The sequence below is a fragment of the Egretta garzetta genome, unplaced genomic scaffold (genome assembly GCF_000687185.1).
Source record: "Egretta garzetta isolate BGI_Z169 unplaced genomic scaffold, ASM68718v1 scaffold200, whole genome shotgun sequence".
NCBI classification, from domain to species: domain Eukaryota; kingdom Metazoa; phylum Chordata; class Aves; order Pelecaniformes; family Ardeidae; genus Egretta; species Egretta garzetta.
In genome coordinates, this window is record NW_009258379.1 from 937660 (window position 1) to 964794 (window position 27135).

At 36.1% G+C, this 27135-nt stretch overlaps 1 protein-coding gene across 3 annotated transcripts in view; it reads right to left on the minus strand.

The window, feature by feature from the left end:
• EML6 (EMAP like 6) overlaps positions 1–27135 on the minus strand; it is a 115259-nt gene that overhangs the window by 30166 nt on the left and 57958 nt on the right. For all 3 annotated transcript variants that reach the window (XM_009640642.1, XM_035896151.1, XM_035896146.1), the window contains exons 8-24: positions 26279–26416; positions 23589–23845; positions 23008–23220; positions 21979–22146; positions 20976–21082; positions 17747–17865; positions 16900–17086; positions 16116–16221; positions 13198–13291; positions 9701–9801; positions 7790–7992; positions 6287–6398; positions 5446–5573; positions 3711–3852; positions 2376–2528; positions 1996–2127; positions 163–251 (exon numbers count right to left, since the gene is read on the minus strand). In XM_009640642.1, the coding sequence (XP_009638937.1) occupies positions 163–251; positions 1996–2127; positions 2376–2528; positions 3711–3852; positions 5446–5573; positions 6287–6398; positions 7790–7992; positions 9701–9801; positions 13198–13291; positions 16116–16221; positions 16900–17086; positions 17747–17865; positions 20976–21082; positions 21979–22146; positions 23008–23220; positions 23589–23845; positions 26279–26416 (2449 nt within the window). The remainder of the gene's footprint in view (positions 1–162; positions 252–1995; positions 2128–2375; positions 2529–3710; positions 3853–5445; positions 5574–6286; positions 6399–7789; positions 7993–9700; positions 9802–13197; positions 13292–16115; positions 16222–16899; positions 17087–17746; positions 17866–20975; positions 21083–21978; positions 22147–23007; positions 23221–23588; positions 23846–26278; positions 26417–27135) is intronic.

Genomic DNA, 27135 nt, shown 5'->3' on the forward strand with positions numbered 1-27135 from the left:
AAAGACACTCTACAGAATAATTAAATAATTCTAATTCTAACCACTGTAAATACAATATTTTAAAAGGAAAAAATATACCATTTGAAGACAAAATAGGCTAATTTTCAACAGTCCAGAAAAATCACTTTTACAGTCAAAAATCTAGCAAGCATAGTTTCATACCTCAGCAATTCTTATAATATGCCTTTTCCCCCTTGGTGCTTCAAAAAATAGTTGTTCTTTGGCACCAGAATTGACTTGCAATAACTTTCCTGGATACGAAATAAGAGTTTATTATGAATCTTATTCATTATTATGAATATTATGAACTTTCTTTTGATTGAGTGAAGAGATTTCTGGGGGTAAGCTAAGAAATTATCCTCCAGACTTATTCATAGCAACAGTAAACCAGCTTAGAATCACTCTCATAGGGATCCTATACTCCTGATTCACTGCAGAAGTAACATTTTAAATACCATCCAACATCCTTTAAAAAATTACTGTCTTGCAGCAAAATGCTTTCTTCTGATAAGAAATATTTTGCTTGTGTTTTCATCATGATGATAATGGAAAGTAAAAAAAATAAATGCATATGCTATTAATTTTCACAACAATTTTGCAAGACAGCTTTGCCAAAAGTTAAAACCACTGTAAGCTCCTGCCTATTTCGCACTGCCTAGCTGGCACAGGGGCCAGCCGCACACCAAACTGTCCTTGAATACGAAGTTTACCATACCCATACAAACACTGTGATACTCTGAAGATAATCCTGTATGCAACTGATAGCATATTAGCAAGTATTTGTGCGTGAGGAAGCAAAAAATGCTTTCAAATTCAGTTTTACAGTATTTCTGATATAAGCAGATTAGAGGTATTTTCTGAATTTTTCAAATTATAACTACTATACAAGTGTAAGAAATCCCATGGGGATCTATTATCATAAAAGCAGTTCTGCAATATCTAAACTGTGCCAGAGAAAGCACTCTTTACCGAGAAACACTGGAGTACATTATCAACTGACACGAACTAGCGCAGTTCCAACATTGCTGTATTTTGACGGGCACCTTGCCCTTTGTGACGTGAGCTATATTCAGTCTGCTGGGGTCACGGACAACAAGAACTGCAATACGGGACTGCAGTAGTATCATGTCCTCCCTATCTGGACAGCGTAAGACAGGTTATACAATTTCATGCATTAACCCTTTACACCTAGAAGTTCAATTAGAGTTTCCAGTAAATATCATTAAGGACACACAGAATTTCCAGTTGTCTTATACATTATATCTGCATGGGCAACACATCCAAGACAGGTATTACCAGGCAAATTGCTGTTACTGTGTGTGCACCTACCAGCACTCAGATTATCAGGGCTGTCAGCAGGCACACAGAGCCAGCTCAGCTGCAGCACGGCTTACTAGCTCAAGAACAGCACCCAGACCTGAACAGGTTCTGAAAGGAGGTTAGCTCCCGTTGTTGTCAGTGAGCTTGCACCAAGGTTTGGGACTAGCACAACAGGGGAAGCAGGGCTCAGACACACAGGTGGTTCCACACAGAATCATATTAAGTCCAGGAAGGCTTATTTGCACGAGCTCATTATCAATCCTGCTAGACTTAACTAGTTGTGACAATAATGCTCTCTAACTTCATTGCCGTGATTGCCATGTAATGCTCAGCAAAGAAGAAAGGAAATTGGACATGAAATGTGGAAAAGAAAAATGTGCCACATGCTACAGGACTATAAAGAGAACAGGGCAAACAAAAGCCATATTATGTTCATAAGTGACATTTTAGTCATATGTTGTCAGCATCGCAGCACCATGGACTTTGGTACAAACACTACAAGCAAGGATGAGTTCCACCAACAAATGTAACTGCACCGAATCCATATGGTGCTTGATGTTGAAAAATCATTTGCATTAGCAGTTATAGTTTATCTTAGTAACTGGTACGAGAACAGTTTTCTGATATTCTGTTTTACAGGCACTTAAAATCCATTTCTCTAGTCAAATATTTTACCTCTTGAGTCCCAGTCAATGTGTGTGATATAGCTAGATGCACCTTTACAAATGCCAACTCTTTTGCTGGTAAGTACATTGTAAATATCTACAAAATTATCATGGGAAGCCACAGCCAGGTACTTTCCTGATTCTGTAAAGAAGAGACACTGAGGTTATTGAAGGTGTACATGTTGTAATTATTATTGTTATGCATTTTTACTACTGTAGTGCACCCAAAGGCACTAGGTTAGGGGTGGGTCCCTACAGAATTCTAAAGTATTTAAATGCACAGAGCACATATAAAGCCAGTCTACCTTCTGAACATTCAATCTTATGTCTAGAGGAGAAAAGCAAACTCCAAGATAAACACTGCCCTTTCACTTGGTCACCTGATTATACCTCGTGAAAACTTTATATCTGAGATCATTTCCTTTCTGTGGTGAAAAGAGACCATATCTTCAACAGTGTCAGCATTTACCACCAGAAAACTCCCATCATTCAACCCTACAGCCAAGGCTTTCCCATCAGGAGAAAAGGCACAGCATCGTCCACCTACAGAAGAAAATGGAAAGGAGTATTTTAAGGTTTACAAACTTGGGATTGAGAAAACCATCAGTAAACTGCAATGGGAAGGTTTTTACACCAAGTACATATTTGTTATTTATTAAAACAAATATGTGATAGGAGGGCTGTGATTAATGTTTTACTGAATGGGAATGTATCCTCTGGATAGGCTGTTCTTTAGGCTGACAATGGTGATTTGATCAGTCTTGAAATGCAAATACCACCTTCCAACTACATTCTAAACACACCAATGATAGGGAAAAACAAAAAGAAAACAAAAAACCAAAACAATGCAGAAAGGAAATCCAGATGAAAAATTGAAAGACTCATTACGGGCAGCATAACTACATGTCTTTCAGGGATACTACACTTGAAAACTTCTTCATTATGACTGAATAATGGTTCCTTTCAGGTGGAGCACACTTAAAACAGAGATGTACTACGCTTCCTCCACTTACTTTGTGCCTCAACATTATTTCTGACCATACTCTCTCATACAGCTATACTCATCCGTCCCTGAGTTCACCTCTCCAAAACATTTGACTCTGTTTTCCCTCAGCCAGTTAGAGTTCCTGTGCTCTGGATCTGTCACTGAAAATGAAGCATGTTGAATTTATACCATAACGTTTCCTGAAGGATATGAATGAGTAAATGAAATAAGAGTAATTTTGAGAAGGCAGCATTTCAACACAGCTCATCTACTTTTATACAGAGGAGAGGGCAGGAAAACGGTTCATTTTCAGGAAAGTTGGTATAACATGTAAGGTTCATGTTGCCACTGAAGGCTGATAGTGCTTAACATGCAGAAGATTTTACATTTGTATTTATAAGGAAACTTCTTAATGTTAGCAGCAAATTTGCTGGCCTTAAGTATTCTTAGGAAGGAAAATGATTCTGAGGTCAACTCATTCCCCTTGGAATCAGAGCAAAATAGATTAAAGTTCATTGTATTGTTCATTACAATAGATTATAATCCTTTTCCTTTCTACCGTTTTCATTGACTTGACACATGCCAAAGACAATTTACTTCCTGTGCTTCCAATTTCTTAATGACTGTGTCCTCTTCCTGCCTAATTAATGCCTGTGATATGCATTGAAATCAAAGATGGAACTGTTAGAGAAACAGAGTAGCATCATTACTATCGCAGGGTACAGCCAAATGAGAATTACCTTTTTTGAGTTTCCTCACTGCCAGCATGCGGTGCTGGGATGAAAGTTCCCAGATTCGCAGTGTTTTATCATCACTCACTGTTGCGCAGACAGGCAATAGGGGGTGAGCTGCCAGGCCCCAGACTTCTCCTTCCATGTGTCCCTAAAGGAAATCATTTAACATAAGAGAAGATAATGCATTTGGGTTTGTGTAATATGTTCTAGCGCTTGCTTTGCCTCCTTTTAGAAGTCTCAGGCAGTAAGGTCTTCATCATCTCCTCTCAAAAGCTGTGCATGTTCAGAGAGACCTGAATGTCTGCTCTGTTTCCTCTGATGACCATTTAAAATATTTTCTTCCTTAGTTTCCTCTGCTATTACTAGCTGTAATTCCTGTTCTACCAACGCTCTGTCTTCCAGACTTGAAATGAACAGGAAATAGTTATGCCCCAAGCAGGACTTTATCCTGAAATCTTATATGGGCTAATCTGTCTTCAAGGTTTATGTGATTTTTTAGATCCTAGAGGACGCGTTTGCCCAACATACACATACTTAGTTCTTTTAATCTTTCCTCAGAACTCAGTTTTCAAACTTTTTAATCACTCTTCCTGCTTTTTCTAGGTTTCCTTCAACTTGCATACATCTTGCTGGCACTGCATTTCAAGATGAAATAATTTCTTCCTTTTCTCAATCTGGGTTTCAGTTTGGTAACTGGCATTTTTGTTGAGATGGAAAAATACCATTAAAAGAAAAAGGGGAAGAACTGTCATGGCATTTTAATTACACCTTATGTATTTTCTGTTTTGGCTCAAGCTGACACATGCAAGTATCCATTTAATCAGTTTAAGCTGGATGACAATTGTAACATTTCTCTTTATCGGAAAACTCAAAGCAATTTGGGTAATTTTACTATCTCGCAACATCACTATTCATGTGAAGGACATTGTATTAGGATGAGACTGCAATTCCAAATTAGTGAATGAGTTAAATAATTTATGAAATACAGCTTCACACATTTAGGTTAGTAAGGCTGTCATGCAGGCAATACAAATTTGAAAGATTACTTTCTGTGACCAGAACTAACTGGAAGGAAAAATACCAAAGAAACAATATGTTCATAAAAAACAATGTTAATTTAGTCAGTTATAGAAAACAAAAAGTAAAAACTTCACAAATTCTAACTCAGTAAATGATAGATACAATTTTCTACAAGACACTAAACCAAAGCAACATCAAATACATCAGTGAACATACACATGAAAATTTTTTAACCAAACGTTGCAAAATACCTTGTCTCTATGCTTTGCAACACATGCTACGTCAACTTCCCATCACTGCAGAAAACTGTCACAACTCTAAACCAATTTTTCACAAATTAAAGCGCAGGCTCTTTCAGAATATACTGTATTATTTCAGTAAAAGCAAATAAATGGAACCACACTGACAAAATAAAATAAATTGTGTTGGCTCTACTCTTCGTTTTTCATTTTTTATGGTGGGGCCTAAACTGTCTAAAAAATTCATTAAAAGTCTCATCAGCCTTTGAACTTAATGAACTGTTTGTTTTACCTTCAGAGTTCTGTAATCCACAGTGAATCTCAAAGTCATTTACATAAGAAAGCATCAACTTCTGCCTGAGCAAGGAAAGGAATGGTGGCCAATAGGATTAATGAAAACGGAAAGAAAATGACTGGGAAAACCTTATAATGTTTAGTTATTTCTACAGGGAATATTTTTATATGGAAGATCCATACAGTACCTGAACAAGCAGAGTCATAGGACCACTTTTATCGATTTCAAGTATCTCTCCATTTTTAGTTCCCACTAGTATATGCCCATGCCCTAGACTGATGGCTCGAATAGAGGGATTGTCTTCTAAAAGTAAACCTGAAGAATACAAAAATATTAATTTCACATTTTTATTGTGAAATCATATTGCCTATAGTTTATACAGCTGATATCATCTACAATTAAAATCTGTTCAAAATCATGAAGCGTGAGATACACTTGCCTGATCAAACTTCTAGATAACCCATGGATTTAATTCATAGTTCAAAGGAGGAAGCTTGTGCTAGTTTATACTGTGGCAATATAAAAATTGATATTTTACTGCTTTAACAGTGACAGTGTATAAGGGGCTCAGATGCTCCAGCAACATGGACATTAATTCTGTGATTATCTGTGAATATCACTTTACAGACTTCCACACTGATGCCTAGGGAAGCACAATTTAACAGGTCTTTCCAACTCATAGGGACCCTAGTCTCGCTACAGGAAATTTGTCCAGTTGAAGAAACGAGCTGCTGAACAGAACAGATTTTGGAACAGCCAGGCTCACAGGCTTGTGACATTTCTTTTAAAAATGATTTCTACAGTGAAAACAAAGCCAAATGTCGTGGAATAGAGGAGGAAATAGCAGAACAAACTATAAATGGCAAAGGTTGTGTGAAATACAACTTAAATAAATCAAAACAGAAAATTCCAGAATAGAGTAGTAAGCAGTATATTTCTGTTCCCTTTGTGTACGGTACGATTTGATACCACCATTTTAGCAGCCTTCCTGCATATAGTCCTTATGAAAACACACTGAAAAATAATACCTTTAGAACTAGCAGATAGTGCTGCTCTTTTAATAGCGTACGTCTTCAGACATCTTTCAAACATGTCATCCCAAAGTGCCACAATTCCATCTTTTCCACCAGTTACAAAACCCTGTATGATCACAGTATGAAAACATACACAAGTGTCAGCACTCATATGTTAATATTTAAAAAAAAAAACATGACCAAAGGCAGCATAAATTCTCCCCTGAATTTCATTCATGTGTTGAATTAAAAATACTGGAGCTTATACCTACGAAGAAAAAAAAATATAAGGGGAAAAGATTTAGAGAGTTGCTTTTCTAGGGTTATAAAGACTTATAGCCATGCAGAGCGCATACTATCATAAATAGTAATGCTGGACCATAACATTTTTCTGCACGTGGAAATAAGCTATGGAAAAATAGGTGCTTCATCCCTAGAAGAGGCAGTAGCTGGTAATAATAGCTACTCAGGACATTCCAGATTCAATGGACTTAACAGATGCTTCAAACTGAGTTCTAATAATGCATAGGGACCACTTGCTTAATTCCCTTGGTAGATTCTTTTTATCTGTGCCGAGTGAGTGCAAAGCACAGCATAAATAACTAACCAACAAAAACATAAATGAAGAGGATGTTCAGAAGATAGAGTGCCAAGATCAAATAGAAAAATTGATGGAAAAGCTAGGAACAATCAATTAGGGCCAGAAAGGATTGAGCCACAGGGATCTTAACTGACCTCGATATATTAAAATGTTAATAGCTAATATTCTTCTTCTCATGCTATACTTTTAAAGTTGAAACTATAATCTCAAAAAGGATATTCCATTATCAGCATCTTCAAATTGCCAGTGGATTTCAAGTGGCAAAATTTTGCCCCAACTTCATTTATGTGGTGTCAATAATAGATTTCGCCATAGTTTCTTTTAAAGATTTTTTGGCGCAACTGAAAGAAAATACTTTTGATATCTGGAATAATTACCTCAGAAGAAAAAACCTTTGTATATTTGAAGTCTTGCTTGCTTAAGATACAGTGATAATACTATTAAAGAATTCATGTTTCATACTTTGGAAACTGATAATGCAAAAATATTTTTGGGATCGGGTTGGAGAGGCAATGAATGTTACCTGTTACTCTTCCGTACAAATACCAAAGTGACACATGTGAGCACAGTGAGTAATAAATTCGGCATACTTAAGAAGTCAGAAAGCTATTGGTCATGTACCAAGCACATATAATGTGGTGCTTACAAATACATGTCTATCAAATCACAGACCTCATTAATATTGGGTTTGTGGCTTTAATCACATTCAGATTCATCCAGTGCAACTTGTTTTCTGTTACGGTTTTATTTATTAGAGCATCTTCGATATTAGTGCAATGTAGAACAACATATTGCTTATATACACATGTACAAAACCCGAGTAACTTCATTGGGAGATATGTTAGTTATACACTTCTAAAATCCAGTATCACAACAAAAATAATAAAGATGAATGGATCACATAAGACGATAAATACCTTATCCAACGCATGCATGGCAAACACAGGTCCGTCATGGGCTTTCACTGTCTTAAGCAACAGAGTGTCCTTCCAGATATAAATGTCTCCAGTAGCAGCACCAGAGAAAACTAGATCTTCTATTCGCCCGTATGATACACTCATCATAGTTTCCAATTTTCCAGTAGTTCCAAATGTTCCTCGTTTTGATGTAAAGCCTCCACCTGCAATATAAACGAAAGTAAGTCTTTTTATATTTCAGTTTGCAGCCGTAGTACTATAAAGGACAAATGTCTTGACCCCATCATCTCTTGTGATTGCCTCGGACGTAGTAGATAACAGAAACACTGAAAACATAGTGCACAAGGGAAAAACATAATAAAAGGAAGTCAATCTAGTAATGAAAGTTTTGCAGCAGTATGGGCTCTATTTTTCATATTTGACAGCAGTTCTGCAGAACGAATGGCAGGATTTGCTCCTCTTCTGATTGTCAGAGAACCAAATTGCCACAGCCTTACTTTGGTTCAGAAAGCAGAAAGTAGCCTTATGCACCCATGAATTGAGTGCTTGTAGGCAAAAACACACATACAATTACAAAATAACATAGGCAGGGGTGTTCTTGCTTCGAGTCATCGTGTATTTCACAGGTAACACGAGACTGATAGTCCCAATTCAACTGAGCAAATCTTAATTCAAAATATACCATTTTTATCGCAAAGAGCCTATTCTTGGATTAAGATACTGCCTAATGCAAATTCCTGTAACAGAATCTGGCAAACAGCAATGCAAGTCTATTTAATGACTACAAAAATACCCTAAACTTAAAAAAATGCAGAAAAAAAAGAAGTAATTTTTGAACTGAGAGCACCTGAACCACTTGAACGCTGTAAAGTACAGAGTAAGTATAGGAATTTCTTAAAACTATCTAATTTTAAGTTGTCTTGAGTTCTATTTTGAGCTGCCCTTGTGCCGCCTACCTTTGCTGAATTTTACACACAGATGCTCTCGGAAATCTTACCGAGTACTCGTGTAGTGTGTATATGATTAAAAGTTATGAAGAACAAAAAATCCAGTCCTGAGTAAAAAATATCCTCAATCAGAAATCAACTTTGCTTTCTTTCCCAGTTTGGGAGAACGGTCTAGACTGATAGCTACTTCCCTTTCTGAATATTTTACATATTAGTTTGCAGAATCTTATCCTGTTTTTAAATAATGGAAAACCATTTTCATTTTTTATTATTTAGAAAAGGAAAAAAAAATTTGTGTCATACAAAAAATATATTACTTTGATTCTTGTGATAGCACATCATGATTTTTAGCTAATGGATAAAATATAGATTACTATAACTGAACTTGTGCAAAATACCTGGTTCTTTATTTCTTTTCTATTTTGCCCAGGCACATAATTTTAAGGTCCGTTCTCAAACCTATCTATCCAGCCTGGCACCTTGAAACATGTGCTTCCATCTCTGGAAGTCACCTCTGACGACTGAAAAACAGCTCTATCTTGAAGCTGAAGGGTTGCCGAAGTGTTACAGCAGTACCTGAAGTGCAAACACTACTGGTTTCAGCAGTGTGCCAGAGGCACCTCCGATTCTTAGCTACCAGCTGGCATTTTCACAACAAGGGTCACGATCTGCCTAAGTGAATTACAGGACTGCATGTTTTCTGGGACCCAAGGATGCTTGTTCAGGAGAAATCCTTGATTGTATGACTTGAGTTAAAAAACAATTAGCTGGAAATGACTTCCAAAGAGAAAAGAATATTGTGACATTTGCTGATTCAGAGGTAGTTTTTCACCCCTTTAGTATTTTGGTAACTAGAAAATTGCTTTACAAATAAAACGAATTCTTAAACTGAGAACATGATATTCCTGCATTAAAAAGATATATGTTCTCAAATAAATTAAATATAAAATACTCAATACAGTACCTGTTTGCTGCCAAAATTTGATGTGTTTCATTCCAACTGTGACTAGTTTGTCTACATGATGTGGATTACACTTCACTACAAATATTTTATCTTTATGGCCCCTGCAATAAAAATAAAAATTAAGAAAACATGGTAAGGGAAGACTTAACATTTCCAACTAAATGGCATTTCATCGTATTGGACTAACCAAACACAGGCTTCAACAATGAGAATCTAATCACCATGGCTGTCATACCCTTGGTGCAAATACACCAGTATGGATCTATAACACTATGAGGCTTGGCAGACGAATCACAGAGGCTATGTCTACATTATCTCTACCATCATTACCCTATCTAACAAAAAGTAGAGCGTCATATTTCTAATCTGTGAGAGTTTAGCCTTGGAAGTCTGACCCACAGAGTTGGCAGAATGTATTTGAGCATACACTGTATAGGAATTAGACTACAGAAACCTGGTGAATAAAAATTGTCTCCCACTGAATTTCAGTTCAGTTAAGTCACAACGAAAAAGCAGGCAACAAAGGTCAATTCAATTAAGAGAAGTTATAAAGGGCAACATAAATATTTAAATGGATAAGAACTCAAGAAATTATTTAAAATCCTCTGTCAAGACTTTAACCTACTGTGCTTCAAAAGGAAAAAGAAAATAACAAATTATAAAATTATAATTTAGGGAACAGTTCATTCAGCAGCACATACACCTTCAAATTTAGTTCTTGGGTAGTTAAAGTTATTCTTGTTGGAGTATGTATTTATGGGAATTTATAAATTTAAGTTTTACCATTGCAAAAAATACTCCCAGGTGCAAAGTAGTAATTATTTCTATTTCAGTGTTTTATAAAACACCAAAAGCAAAAATCACTAGCTTTTCCACATGAATTTTCAGGTTTTATATTATGATCATGTCACTTTTGTCTGACAGGTTTAGTAGATCTGAAAAATCACGTGGTTCTGATAACCCTCTTGGGTTTGGTATTTTCTTTTGGTGAATCGGTTTAGACAAAGAATGGTCCTTTACACCTTTGACATTTGAAGTACATCTTCTTGCAATTCCTCCATCCCTGTTCTTCTGCTTTGCTATAATAATGCCTGGCCTTTCAGTTCAGAGCGGTTATTCTTCTGCTTCTGGAAGCATCCATCACACAGGCAAAACATACTGCCCCGAGTCCAAAATCAAACTAATTGCATCCCAGTGCGGGTGTCCCCTGTAAAATGGTAAGAGTATGTCTGCCTGTGCGATAGGATGAACGGTGCTGACACATGAGATCTGGACTGTATGGCCTACGTTTCCACTCCAATTTCCTACAAGGGTCAGACCAAAACACGTGTACAAGCCTGTGTAGTTTTTGTGTCCTCATGTTCCAAGGGACTTGCCAGGACATTTGCTCTTACAGAATGAAGAAAGGAGAAAAGCGTGATGTTTACTGATTTAAATTGTAAATAAATTTGACAATGCCCCCCTCAGCTCCCTTAGGGATTGCAGTCCACTAATACAGGACATTAGGATCAAATGGGACCAGCACTGCATCAGCACGTAAGGCATGAGAAGCTAGTGAAAGCTCAGATACGTTTTGGTTCTAACAGAGTACGCTTACTCAATAAGGATTTTAACGAAACTAGACAGAAGATGGTAGAGCCGAAACAGAGAAACAAGCTGTATGATTTATCTAGAGACCAATTAAAACAAATAAATAAGAGGATATTCTGAACATTGTGACAAGAAAACTGAAAAATAAACAAACTGAAATAAATCATCTCAAGAAGATTAAACAAATAGAATATTCACAATAAATAAATACAAAATAACTACAGAATAAACATAATGAATGTTTGTACATAGTGAATGCACCCTTCATTTTTCAGGTTTAGTCCTTTACATTAATTCTTCTTGTGGGTCTATACAATTGTAAGGAAATGCCCTCCTATTCTTCTTGTCTGCAAGGCCACATGAGGGTCATGTCTAAAATTTGGATGTAAACTCTCCTGTCTTGTTTTTTGTCTCTCTCTTTATATGTCTTACAATGCTTACCAGAACAGGTGACTTGCCTTTAGGCACTTCTAAAACAGAAACAAGATAAACTGTTTTTTATGCTCTCTGTGAGGACCCTGCATATTTTCATAATAGATTAGCAATAATAGTAGATGTGTTGGGTACTTATAGTATTATACACTGGAAAGAACCCGAGTGCTTCATCTTATATCTCTCCTGTGAGCAACAAGAGACAGGTAGCCATACAGCCCATCATTATCTTGTTTTTAAAAGCTTAGAAGGCCTCTGTGGGAATACATAAGCTATTTCTTCACTTGTGAGTCTGAAGCCAATCTGTCTGGAGACAACGAAACTAGGATAGGAAAGCAAATGAAAATGTCACGTTTTACAACACAGACAACACTGTTGCTAAGTAGGCTCTACATCACAAATTTTAAATAGGATTTAAAATCTTGCTGCCTAATAAACTGGATGTCTGAGACAAAATTATATAGCTAAAATAGATTATGGTACACACACACTTGGACGAAAATGTTTATTTATTCGGTACTGGTATGCTACTAACAGGTAGTGCTGCCGGGAGAAAATATTGTTTCTTCTGGAACATGTCACCATATAATAGTGATAATAGTGTAATACTTACAGAAAAGTAAATTATCTTTTGCAGGCACTTTTTTGCAGTTTTACTAATAATTTCTACTGACCAATGCTAGATGCTACATGGTTGCAGACAGCATATGAAAGGAACTCCTTGCCTTTCTGGTATATAAATCCATGCTTACATTAATTCTACACAATTCTAGTATCTTGATCTCAGAGGTAGGTCTGATTTGCTGGACAGAAAGCAGGTTCTCAGACAGGCTGATTCTTCTAACATGCACAACTAGTTTAGTATAAAGAAAGCGTTGCAATTCAATGTTTTAGAAGGAAAAAAGTAAACCATATAAACCATAATCCAATCCTCTTCCCAACATTGGTCCCTTCAAGTAATTGGAAAAGCTTCTTCACTACAGGGTTATTAACTAAGCTTTCTGTTAGTGATTGCAAAGAGCAAATATCTCAGAAAAAGCTGACTCAGAACAAAGGCAAGACCAGCAGACCTTGAGAAATCTATTTATATTACAGGGAATACTTTTTTCTTTTTAGAAAAGCAATCTGCATATGTACACTGATGGAACCCAGCATATCATCTACTGCATAAAAGGAAAATACGACATCTCTGATGACTTCTGCCATGAATCAGGAAATAAAATTGGGAGAAAATATTAACTTAACTTGAAAATCATTAAATGAGCTATAACATCAAGGTAGCTATGCTAACAAAAAGGCGAGGGAACTCTTGACAGAAATAGTTCACAGGATTTCCAAACACTAAGCTGTACATCTCAAGGTTTTTAATCTAGCTGTATCACTCTGAAACACCATTCTGTTTTCAGAGAGGTGTTCTGTTTTCTATTCAGAAAAATGTAATCACAGAGCACATTTATACAGAGATGTATTCTTACCTGGTGGTCGCTAGCTTTTCTCCCTTTTTCCAATCCCAAAACACAATGGCATGATTATCATCTAGCCCAACAGATGCCAAACATTTTCCATCAGCTGTACAGAAGCAATGCTTAACGTTAAAGGTGCTAAAGCTTTAGCTGAAAATACAACAGGCAATGAACAAATGCATTGTAAACTGCATTTCAAGTGATGTATATAAATGAAGTAAAAAAAGGAACTAATACTCTGAGAGATTAGGGTTCAGATTCACTGATGACATTCAGTTCCTAAAGCAGACTGCATACAGAATTAGACAAATGATCTGAGAATGACAGTCAACCTGCCCAACCTCTTAAGATGACTGAAGTCTATACCTGCTGAATATTTTATCCACAAGGAGGATTCATATTGCAAAACTTAGGACCAAAATGAGTATGTACTGGGTGATGACACATCAAAAAAATTAACTGCTGGCTATCATATCTTCTATTGCAGGAAAGATACAGCACTACCAATAACGAGAGGAAGAAAAGCAGGAACAGAATGTCATACATAATTCAACAGTACCTAGGCATCCCTGCTACGTGTATGAAATAATGATACACAAGACCATTGTTAACAAACTTTTAGAGACAAACTACTGTTACGGAATTTCGAAAATTTTTAAAAACAAAACCATAATTGCTGAAGTATAGGATAAGAGAATTGAACTTTATAGGTTGTAGCAGGAGTTGATGACCTGCTTTTTTTTTTTTAACAAGAAAAGTTAAAGGTGAAGGAAGTAAAGAACTGTTGAGATGGACAAAAGAGTGAACAAAAGCAATGATTTCAGAATGTTATTTCTTGCAGAAGTTAACAGATGTTAAGAAGTCTGTGCTTAAGCATATTTGACTTCAAGAATAAAAAGAGTGCCACTGGTATAAATTACTCTATTAGAATTATTTCAAAGTTTATAATGCCGAATATGTCCTCACAGCTAGACGGGGCTCACAGTATTTAGCAACTGAGTTCTATGAGAAGCAAGTCAAGAAGAAGAAGGGGAATTACAGAAAGAGGAGTTTGCAGTTGAGTGAAACTGTCCTAGATGGAAGGAATGTAAGTAGGCAGGAAGGAATGAAGTTGAAAAACAGCGCAGGAAACCAAAACTGAGTTTATTAAAAAAAAAAAAAAAAAAAAAAAAAAAAAAAGACACAGTATGGAGACACAAAAAGTTACTGAGAAATGAAAGCGAAGGAGACAGTAAGAACTGTTTGGTTACAGTTCTACTGAGATAAAATGCTATGAAGATAGCTGATGTGAAAGGTAAATACGCACTAATGTGTATTATTTAAGAGGTATATTTGTATATTTCGATGACAATATTTACATATAGGCGTAACTCAATTATGTAAATGGAACATGGTTGACAAAATTTTGTTGGTAAGAATACAGTTTAAACTTTATTCACTTGAAACAGGGTTTATGTACTAATATGGGCTATACAGTCCAATTACTATTCAAAATTATAGATGTTAAATTAGCCACCAGAGGGCACAATCAAACATTGCATGAATGAAATTATAATCTTCAAATCATAACATCATCAGAACAGTCCTACAAAGTGACCCAGCCCTGTACACTGTTTTCAGTAATGGCCAATAGCAGATGTTTTAGCAAGCGAGTAAAGGCAGACAAGAACCAGTAGTATAGGGTCAGCCACCAGATCAAGTACAGCCAAAAAAGGTTGAGAGTTTTGGGTTTCTTTGTTGAAGCTTCAAGTAGTGAGACCTGAACCTAATTTAGAAATATCTATAATTAACACAATGAAAACTCCCTACACAAGACCAAAGTAGCACTCTGATCCCATAGGGAGGGGCATTAGGCTTTTATAGAGGTACATGGACTCAAATACACAGAGTACTACTGTCTGTACAGGAATCTAGTTTTTGTTAAAAACGTAAACCGCAAAGTAAGTATTTTCTAAATATATGAACATTTGTTCAGCTAGGGATCTTAATGAGAAGCTTTGTAATATCTATGCACACCATGTCAATTAGATCATCCTTATCCATTTTCCCTTCTTCTGGTACCTTACCCACTTTCAGAGCTAGGTTACACGCCACCGTGGATCAGCAATTTCACATTTGAATTCCAGCTCTTGGATGAACACCAAGGCTCCTCTTCTGATAATGGAGTATGACTCAGTTCCACAGACTTATCCTTGTGGAAGTACAGCCCTGTCTCGTATTCTTTTGTATAGTCCTGTCTCATAAATGTGATCTGTGTCCTAATGAATGCTTACCATATTTCTACAGAGGAGAATCTGAAATAAATTCCATTTAATTGAAAAAAAATCAGTGTTAAGAAAAAGGATAGTTCAGCTAGAGTAATTGGGGTTTTTTTTTTTTTTTTTAAAAAAAAAAGGAGAATGGGTTTCTAAGCACTTTATAAAAAGATGCACAAGTATGTAAGTCACCACCATATGGATAATGTTTTCCAATGCTGAATACAGGAATTACCCTTTGATAACTGAGACAACTTAGGTCATCCATCTCAGAAAGACAAGTAGGAGAAACAGCAGACAACTGTTTGGTATACTTACTTTTTCTGTAAACTCACTGAAAAGCATGGGAATTGTTAGCAAATTTGAAGAATTGTATGAGCTTACAGATCACATTTCCATCTCATTTATACACTTCAAGTCACCATTCTGCCTGCTTTTAAATTATTATACCACTGTGCAGACATCCTCTAGAGTCCTCACAAAAATCTATTATTGATCGACTGAGAAAAGGCCCATGGCTGACTTCACTATACACACTATTTTTATCAGAACTGTCAGCAGACTTTGATGTAAAATTTGTATTGGCTGTAAGATTGGCTAGCTATTGAAATTAAGATTTCATCATAAGGCTTGCTTTTTAATTAATTGTTTAGATAAATGCAGGTTGTGGCTTACCTGAAAAATCCAGAGCACACACTCCTCTCTGATGCTGGCCTTTCAGCAACGATAAACATCTCAGCGTTTGTGTGTCCCAAACATGGATAGCAGCATCTCTTCCAACCTAAATCAGGTTAATCAGAATATCTGCTCATAGAAGTTCAAAGCAAACCAGTATCAGTAATTAGCACTATCACGTTTTCAACACACTCCAGAGGTAACTACTTTTCCACTTGCCCTATTTTATCTTTTTCAAAATCTATTTTCTCTTTTAGAGAAATATCAGTAGGTATTCTCTAAAACATCATATCATATTAAGTATATAATTTATCACGATATATGAACATACTGAATATATCACATTCAGTACCAGATATCAGTAGACTGCCCAGCATCCAACAGCTTTTATCCGACTAAGGCTTCTGAATGCTACTACAGTACAAAAATACTGAGACTGACTAAGAAACCCCTAAAACCTCCTAGGATGCAGATAAAATACAGCTCCTGCATTTTGCAGATGAAAGCAGAGGTTCAAAGTGAATATAAGATTTTTTGCGGGGCCAGAGCAGAAGACTGGCAGTTCTTCTGTTAGATAGGAATGATTTAATAATCACCTCAGATGGTTTCCAGCCCAGTACTCCCCAGCAGTTTGGGAGGGATACAAGAAACAGTACACAGCTTACACATATTTGGAAGGAAACACTACACTGATGGACAGAGAGAAACGCGTTTTTCCTAATTATATATTGTAAAGAGAATTTATTTCCATGTTTTGCTAAGATCATCCCTTCTAAATACCAACCTGTCCGGTAGCAACATAGTCTTTCACTGGGTGAATGCTTAGGCTGAGGATGTCATCATCGTGACCAAGATACAGCCTTTGAGTGTGTTGTTGCCTATTATACACAACGGCTACAGCAGCAATATGATACACTACTTCTCCGGTTTGCGTGTAGAACAAGTTATTTCGACAGTCGTAGCCTCTATAACTGAAGTAAACACAAAACAAATTATATTCTGTTTCAAAACTATTCTGGTACTTTGTGTAACAAATTGTTTAAATAATTAACGTGACTAGAGCACATGTGCGGTGTCAGCTTTGGCTCAGAAATATCACAGCACACAGGCAGAGAGAGAATATTCCCACCAAGTGCAGGCATTCATGAATCTTCTCATGGTTTACTTTGCACCTAACTCCTAAATTAGTACTAATTTCACAAAAAGAATATTAATTCACATATAATTGTGTGCAAATAAGTTTTACAGGGACATGGGTTCAAGCAGAATTCTATCAGGCATTTTTACAAAATCACAGCTATCAGGATCAACTTAACAGAATCTTTGCTCCAGGAAACATAAGGTGTAGTGAAGAGCTAGTTTAAAATGTAATTTTATAAAATGCAGTACTGATGTATTATTTACTATATGGCTACAGTATTATAACCTTCTCTTGTTCCTTAACATATACAACTGAAAAAAGAAAATCTACGTCTGACATTCCAAAAATTACCCACAGTAATAATGACAAACAAATTAATTGTAGGTAAGCACTGAAAAATGCTTTGCTAAATGCTCTGATGTGAATTGATTAACATTGCTAGGATGTTTTAACAATCAGAAAGAGGAAGTATTATCTAATATTACTCTACCCATGTATAAACTGCAACTTTAAACTGTCCTCAGGCGCTCGCTCTCTCTTAAGGAAGGGCACAGAATGGTTTTTCTCTTTACTTTGCTGTTTCAGCTGAGGTAGGTCTTCTTTGTAAACCTGAAGAACAATTGTTAAAGTTAACTGCACATCTCCAGTTTTCTAAGTATTTGAATATATGAATGAGAGTGACTTTAAGTATTAAATTTAACATATGTTAATGTGATGTTCAGTAGTTACAACACAGAGTAAGTCACTATTGCTCCCTACAGAATTTCAGATAATAATAAGCGTTTTCCAGACAAAGAAGTCCCCTGGCATGTGAGTGGCCCAGAACATCAGCGTGGAGTAGCAGCAGCAGAGTGTATTTTTTCTAGAATATTCCAGTGTCACTTAATGAAAAGGAATTTAAATATTGACTGGAACTCTTTAAGTGTCTTTTAACTTCGTATGTGCTTCAGTGTACATACTCAAAGCTGCACATAATGAATTAATTCTATGGAGAGATTAGGGTGAAATATACAGAAACCACAGCACTTCAGTGATTTGCCAATGTGTCCAGAATCCCATAGTAGAATTACAGCTCTATAAATACACTAAAGACACAAAACACTATACATTTGAGTCTTTCAGAAATGCTGAAACTTTGCGGAACTGCAAAAGGTGTTTCAAGCATCTTTAAAGCTGTGGCACCAAACAAAATCCATTATAATGCTGAAATACAGCTTTATTGTTGGTTTTCTGTGCCTACATTTCTTGCATGTTGCAAAAGGACAACGAAATTGCCATTCCCACAGAAATTACCTGACTGCACAGACAGAATACTGGTTTTTTACAAGAAAGGTGTTCATATAACAAGCTGAGCTTTTGAAATGGTAGGCAAACAGAGCTTTAACATACTGTGTCTGTCACTCGTATGTATTGTACTTTATCCTGAGTGATCTCATCCGTTCACTCTTGCTCCTCAGTGAATGCTACCAATGAAACAGAATATAGGATCATCATTTTCTAATGCATCTCAAAATCTGGAATCTTCTACACTGCTCGATCCATAACGTTAAAAAAAAAAAAAACAACCACCAAACCCAATTCTTAAAATAAGATTCATGCTTTTGTTTCCATGTGCTTTTGCAAATTATTTCCTTTAACAAAATGTAAAGTGCAGCTTATGCTTGGGCTTGTCTCACATTTCCCGTATAAGATTCTATTTTAAGTTGCTTCTAGCTTTTTTACACACTAACCTGCCTGGAATATTGCTGTTTAACTGCCTACAACTGTTTTTTTTCACTTTTAGTTTTTAAACCCAGATGTCCTTTCTGACACATAGACAGTGTGGAGGAGAATGGCGTCTGATTCAAATACAGATGGAAAATCAGGAAGAGGAGGAGGATGGGAGAAGCACACCAGGGAGACTCGGAGTAAAAGAGAGGGGAGAGAGAAAATTTGACAAAATCTCTGCTTCATTTGGCAAACACAATCTCCGTAATAAAGATGTAAAATAAGTTGTTGTCAGAAGGAACTATGTTAATTTATTGCAGAATCTAGAAAGTGAAGTGAAAACACAAAGGATGGTCCTTGGCTAAAGCGTGGAACATTACAGGTGATCCTTCCATATTCTATAAAGCAGCTCTGACAGCCATTAAATCACTCAAACCAACTTGAACCAAAGCTTATTTTGTATTTTTCATGCTTAATACAAGATCCCAGTTCTGGTCTGCGGAAGTTCTGACCTTTCACCATTGCAGCTGATAAGGTGACAGGACAAGGTGACAAGTAATATTCTATTCACAATGGTAACAGCTCCTGAAAAATACCCGGGACCTGATTTTTCAACAGAAGCAAAAATCAGAAGACAGACAGCAGAATTTGACGTTAATGTTTCCTTTCCTTCAAAACAAGGGTAACAGCACCCCTCCACATCACAGACTGTTATAAAGATCAGTGTTTGCGAAGCACTCAGTATCACGAATGGAATGTAAAGCACCACAAGGAAAATACTTCTGTTTTCAGAGACATGTTCAAGCAACGAGCAATAAAGGTGGCCATGGAACGGCCTGGTGAATGAAAAAGGATTGGATAGTTCCTTGCTAGGTAAGAACTAAATATCCCATACACCAAATGAAGTAGAAGTCCCACAGAAATGTGTGATCATAATCCATGCACCTAAAAAGGGCAAACCTATGTTTTATTATGGCATTTTCTAAACTTCATGTAACTTTGTGACTGGAATGATGTTTTCTAATACAGTAGTGTGGGTGCAAATTGTTATGATGCAGCTTGGGCAAAAGTTCACGTCAGGGAGCAGCAAGATAAAAGGGCTTTGTAAAAGAAGTGGAGCCAAGAGCTGAGCATGGTGACAGGGCCATCCAAGAATGTGCCCTCACAGAGAGGGGTGCAGTCCCACAGTGCCCGAGTGCCCTGAGCACAGCGGATTCAGTGACTGTAAGCAAGTTCAGGCAACAGTCCTGATCACCAGACAAGCCCATAGTGACAACGCATAAATCAACACTGAAAGATCAGGTTAAAGAGCGGAACGGCATACTACTATTCCTGAAACAAACAATGCAGTAAAGAATACTGATTTGATTTGTTTCCTTCTTGCATGGAAGCAACTTATCTTAGTTTATCTCAGAACACAGTTGTACTGAAAATAAAAATAATAATAAAAAAAAAAAAAGTGGTTTAGGTGATTATTAGAGACCAACTTTACTTGGTTCATATAAACTAGGGCAATTTTAATTCTTGGACATTGTTATCCTTAGCAATAAAAAAGAGCCTGTCACAAATAAATGTATTGTACAAGCTTCATACTCATTAAGAATATTCTGCTTGGAATATGCAGAAGTTATACAAAAACTCTGTGAGCCGAATTCTACAAACTGGGATTCTAAATTTGATAGGACTGAAAAGTCTTCTCTAACACCTATCATGAGAATAGGAATAGCAATAAGCTCTCATGTTCAAATTTATGCTTTCTAAGATATATTCTTTATTCTAACATATAATGGTATATACACCAATGCTTTTTCTCCAAACCCTTTTGAATTCTCATCTCCAGCTAAAGTAAACTCTGATTTTATGTATATCGGTTGCATAATCAGCTGAATACTGTCAAAATAATCTTTCTAGAGTAGTCTGATGTATTAGCTGCAAACGTCTTTTGCTTATCTTTACTGAACAGTCACGATAAATTGCCAGGTAATTGGCACAGGGTGTTAATTTTTACTCACCTGGCGATCATAGTTGATTTGAGCTTCCTGCTCAATGTCAGAATCTAACTCTGGCACATCAGATAAATCTGAATCTGATTCTTCACTGTAGGAATCAATGCCACCCTCTACATAAAAAAAATAATTCAATAACAGACCTAATCATAAGAAAATAATATGTGATGGTTTTATATAGTTTAGACTACATGCAAAGCAGCATTCAACAACTTTGGAAGCTTAAGCAGCATCTAAAAATCATGTGAGCTGACTGAGTACATCAGGTTTTGTTTCTGTTTCTCCTGTTTCAATGCCTGGGGCAGGAGGGTGGCAGAGGGAAGGAGAATAACCGAGCTGTTGCTAGTACATCTCCGTAATCTGAGACAATAGTGTTTTCTTAACAGGCTTTGGAGTGAAAACATACAGTAATGGTAAATAAAAACTTTCAGTGCAATCACTGTGTTTAAAAAGATTTGCTGTAACACAGGTATGCTACCAAATTGTGCAGATATGGAGTGAATGTTTGCCCTTTTGCTGAAGGGAATCAGTTTTTCAGCAGTTACCACTATGTAGTTCATACGGCTTTTGTAGAATACTGAAAGTATCATGGCTATAACAAGAAAAACATTCTAAAGTGCAGCTATTGCTTATAGATGTGAATTTGTATTGAAAAGTTAAACAACTTCCTTTGCGTGTAGTCAGACTTCTGAATGCAAGTTAGATGGTTAATTTGGAAAATTTAATCTGATCTAGTAGTCTCCCTCTGAACGTCTTTTTTCACACGCTTTGATAAACACTACTCGTGTATTCCTAAACACAAAATATAGCAGACTGCAGAGTTTTAATGTACCTTGCCTGAAACAAATGATTGTCTATGAAAAGTAAAATGTCCCAAACATGCTGAGTATACGTAATTCCAAGGAATTATAAAACCCTATTTTCTGTTAATTCAGTAAAAGCTTTTCTAACAGTGATGCATTCTCTGTTGATTTTCTTTGATAAATAATTAAGAAGAGATCATTTTTACCTTGTGGAGATGTTTCAAGGATGCCATTTGTTATACCTTCTGGAATAAATCGCCACTGAAAAACAGAGTGATCAGCACCTCCCGTACTTAAAACCCACTGAAAATCATGGGACCAACGGACATTAGTTACATGTGCTGAATGGCCAACATATTTTCTAAATTTAGCTCCTAAAAACCAAAAATAGAACTGTTAGTATGTAAAAAGAAAAAATATTGTAACTAATAATGAAACTAATGAATATTGTAACTAATAAACTTAGGCTTTTAATGGAAACACAGTCTAAACACTTATGAAAACTGAAAAAAAATATACTTAAATGCCTCTTGATATTCTGATACCAATAGTAATTATGAAATAAAAGTAAATGGCATAAAATAACATGAATGATATGTTCACTTCAGTTTTCCAAAAAGCACTTAAATCTTGGCAGACGCATGTATTGCGTATTGAACTATACCGATAAATTCAAATTCCCTATCATAAAATATACTGATATGATATCAAATTAAACACTGAAGACCATGTAAAGCCAAAACATTTCATTTAGTTTTGCTGGCTTTATGCATGGTACAGTGCAAATACTGAGGAAACAATCTGCGTTAAAAGCTGATTACGAAGCAAATAGGTTACACAGAGCTACACTGACACACGCTAACTGACAGTGAACCCCACTGAAGTTTCTGGAATTGTTACTGGCATAAATCTGGACAAATTATGGTAGTGCATCTGGTGTTGATACAATTTTGGTGCAATGTAAAGTCTTGCTGAATTAGTTTCTGAAAACGTAATATCAGAATAAGCACATGTTAAACTACACATTCTCAACCGTTCTAAAAACAAGTATGTATATATTGACAGGCAATCTCTAGATACATAGATGGTTAGTCTCGTCTTTATGTCTGTTAATATCAATTGCACATAGGTTAATTTGAATTATACACAAGAATCAAAAGCCACCACCAGAAAATATACGGATATGGTATCAAAGTAAATATTTCATTCTTCAGAAATACAAAATATTATCTTACCTTTCTTTAGGCACGGAAATCTGAATAATTTAACCAGCCCAAAATCATCTCCAGTCACTAGCACTGAGCTGCTGTAATTTCCATCCACAGAGTTGACATCTGTAATGTTTGTGTATTTTGGCCAAATTCCATTCACTTCAGATCCTATCACACAGGTCCATGAGGCCCAGTGAATCCCTTTGATCTCATCTTTGCTAGTTAGATGCTTCCCAGCTGAAAGTGAATAATCTCTTTAATCATTTGTTTTTCAGTAAACTCCATTTCTTTTAATCACATTTATCTGTGTATTCTTCTTGGGATTAGTCTTTTAACCTCAACAAATTATAAAGATTCACAATTTTACTTGAAATTAATGTAATCTCACATTTGTGGTATTTGACAACATCACATCTTACGAGTTTTAACGCAGCTGCACATAAACATACTAAAAACATACAAAAGTGAAAAAACATTAGCTATTTATGTAAGTTCCAGTCAAGAAACTCTGCCTGCAGATGTACTGTTAATATCATATTTTTGTTGTTCTCTTAAATCAACACTGAAGTTTCCTTGTTTGTAACGCGAGCCACTTGTAAACTTACACGGCATCCTGTAGAACAGTCTCTCTCCTGCACCGTCGTTGGTTTGCAAGAATTTACTATCCACAGACCAGTCAATATGAGTTATAAAACTAGAAGATTTATTGCATTCTCCTATTTTTTTGTATCGCTGAGCAACCGCATAGATATCCACGGGACCATCATTAGAACCCACAGCAAGGTAAGAGCCATCTGGTGAAAATTTCATTTCATGGATTACTTCTTTTCGGTCTTTAATATGAACTACCTCTGTCATGTCTCTGCAAGAACCAATAGTGAAAACGTGAACTGTAACCTTGTGAACATGCAATCCACAAATATTTAAGACAAATATGAAGCTAGATGCATTGAATAATTTGTACAACAAAAAGCACATTTCACAAAAAAACAACTTTACCTGTCAATAACACTCTTCATTCTACTCGCCTAATTTTAGCTGTAAAATAGTCTAGTCTAAACTAGACCAGACAATTTTTTTTAACATAGACAATGGAAAAAGAGTTCCATCTAAAGAGCGATTACACTATCAGTTTAGATTAGAGGCTAACAATCAGACTGGTAAAGTTAGGTGTGATTAATCCCACATGCCACGACCTGTTAGCTACAGCCTTGGGAGTTACAGCACCACTGCCACCATCACCCACCAGTGGAAAAACAGAAGTGACAATACCTTGCACGTGTCTTTGGAGAAAAATCGAGACGGCTGTATAATCTAGTTTTCAAAAAAATATTCAATTCTTCCTATCAAATTACATTTGATATAACCCCCTTTCCTATCAATCAAGGAACCAAAAACTGCAATGCGATTGAATGCAGACGAAATTTTTGTAAGTAGGTTTCCCCAAATTCTTTAGCTATGAGGAAAGAATTAAAACTAAACTAAAAGAAAATCTTCCCCCGAGTTGACTGAACAAGAGCCAAGTCTCAGTGCCGTTAATTTTGTGTTTACAAAGACGATCCATACCAGATTATACATTTGGGCTGCAAGGAAATTTTGTGAGGAAGAGTCTTCTGCAGATGTCATGCTTCTGTTACTCTCCATTTTAAGCTTTTAAAATACTTTTTCCTGATTTCTGCTTTAATTAATTACTGCTAGTAGCATCAAATTTATGAAAAGACTTTATTTAAAAACCTATTTATTTTGTTAATATATCTTAAAAATGCTGATACATAGTACTGTTAAGAGCAGAGTCCTGAAAGGAGAATCATCTGTAACTGAAGACAGATTTCTGGGAGATGCTGATATGAATGGAAAGGTTAGCATTATAGATGATCAGGATCCTAAAAAAACTAACAGAATAATTTTGTGAGAAATTTATCTTAGAATGGTGAAATTCCAAAATGTCAATAACAGTAGAAATTTTGTTGGAAAAATTCTTATTTATTCATAGCCATTTTTTCCTTCAAAGAGTGTTTGGGGTAAAAAAGTATTCTTAGCTCTGGCTTATTACTGGAAACTGGTAACGTAACTATTCCATAGCAGTAAATATTGCTACTGAGAAGAGCAGCTAATTCTCTGGATTATTCCATAGATCCAGATCTTTCATGGCCAAGAAAAAGGAGAACAAAGATTCATGTCACTGAGTAAACGATTCAAAAAAATGCCAAGAAAACACCTTGCCATTGTGCAGTTTTCCTGGATTGTGGGCTGCAGATTTGTTACCCTGTCAGAAGATCTGTCACAGAAAAGGAACAGATGGAGAAGCAATTGCACTGAGGGCCTTACACAAGGGTGTTGCTGCTCTTTCAGGAATAATGCTGGGTTTATCACATCAGTCTCCACCAGTTGAATCACGAATATGTTAGGTATCAGGCAAATTAGCAAAGACAAGATTACTGTGAGACAAAGAAGATTAACTTCTTTAGAAAAATAGTAGTCTTTGAAAAGGATTTTAAATGAATATGAACAGATGACTTAAGTTTCGTTAAAGTCATTAAAGCAGCATATCACAGCAGTTTTCACAGATCTTCCATTGATCACAGGCTTCTCCCTCCTATCAGCTAGCAGTTCAAAGTATTTAAAATATATGCTTACCAAACATATGGAATAATGTTAAGGAAGTATCAATCAAAACAGCTTATGTGTTTTGAAATCACACCATTTTGTTTGGCTGTTTCACTCTATGGCCAATTCTATGTTTCACCTGCTTTTGTGTGTCTTCTATAACAGTATTCTGGACAGAAAATGCCTACTGCATACAAAGCAATTGTGCAAAAAAAGGCTTGTCATCTAATAGGAAAAGTAAGTAGAATTCACCTATATCTTGCAAATGCTTAAAAAATGTCTTTCAACCACTGATTATTTTGCATAGCATCCATTCTTGCATGTGGCAGGAAATGAGCCATATGATCAAGAAGATCCCTCTCAAAACTATGTTCTCTCTTTACGCATGTTTCTTGTCACAAAATATCTGTATAATTTCAGAATAAATAAAGAAGAAAAGCCAAACTTGAAAATCTTAAATTTTATCAACATTATTACTAAGAGCTAATATTTTACATTAAATAAAGCATAAATGCCAAACTTCCACCTCTGAAAAGTGGAAGAATATGCTCAATTTTTACTCTTTGTTTCTGATAAAACACCCAATGATTTTTTTCTTTTTATGGGAACAAAAGATTTATAACATGTTCTTGAGTTACTCAGGGGAAAAAAACTAATAACATGAGAAACTAAGATAAGATTTTCTCACCGCACTCGAAGAACAATGAAGGAGCCATCCTTCATTCCAAGTGCTAACTGTGATCCATCAGGACTGAAAGACACACTCCGCACTGCTTCTTCCATATTACAACGAGCTATCAAGGCATGGTCAGCAAGACTCCATAATCTGCATCAAAGGAAATTGAAAGCATAGGAAATTTTTCCTGGCTGCACAATATTTCAATATCATCAAGAGTAAAACCAAAAAGTCTCACTCAATTGGTAAAGGCCATTTGCATGCACACCTTATATTAAGAATTTATAATGTATTGAGCTCCTTTCCAACCACAGAATGAAGATGATTTCACTGACTTGAGCTTAAAGACTTACAGAAATTTAGTTATAAAAACTGAAAACTGCTTATCCATCTAGAAGAGAAAGGGTGGGTACAATGACTGCCTGAATCATTGCATGGACGCAGAATTTTCCAATAGTGACACTGAACGTCTTGACAAATAATATCAAAGGAAGCTTTCAGACACCTTCAAGTGAAGTTCCACGTTCAAATTTCTTTCAAAATAAAGGAGTCTTTACTGTTCCCAGTTCTAGCAGGGATGGCACCTCAGACCTGAACACATATCTGTGATAGCAGAAGAGAAAAGAGGGTGAAGCTAAATTACATAATCATTTGGTGTTCTCTCTGGAACTCTCTAGAGTTCCCCTAGACGAATAATGAAAAAATGCAGTTTCTGTAGACAGAAAGGGTCGATGCAGAGCAGACTGAATTTTTCACTGAAAGTGAAAGCAATACTCAGAGAGCATAAACATCCCAACCTTGGGGAAAGTTTCCTTGTCATCACCCTGAATGAACTAGTAGACAAAACTGCATGCTGATTCGCTCATTTA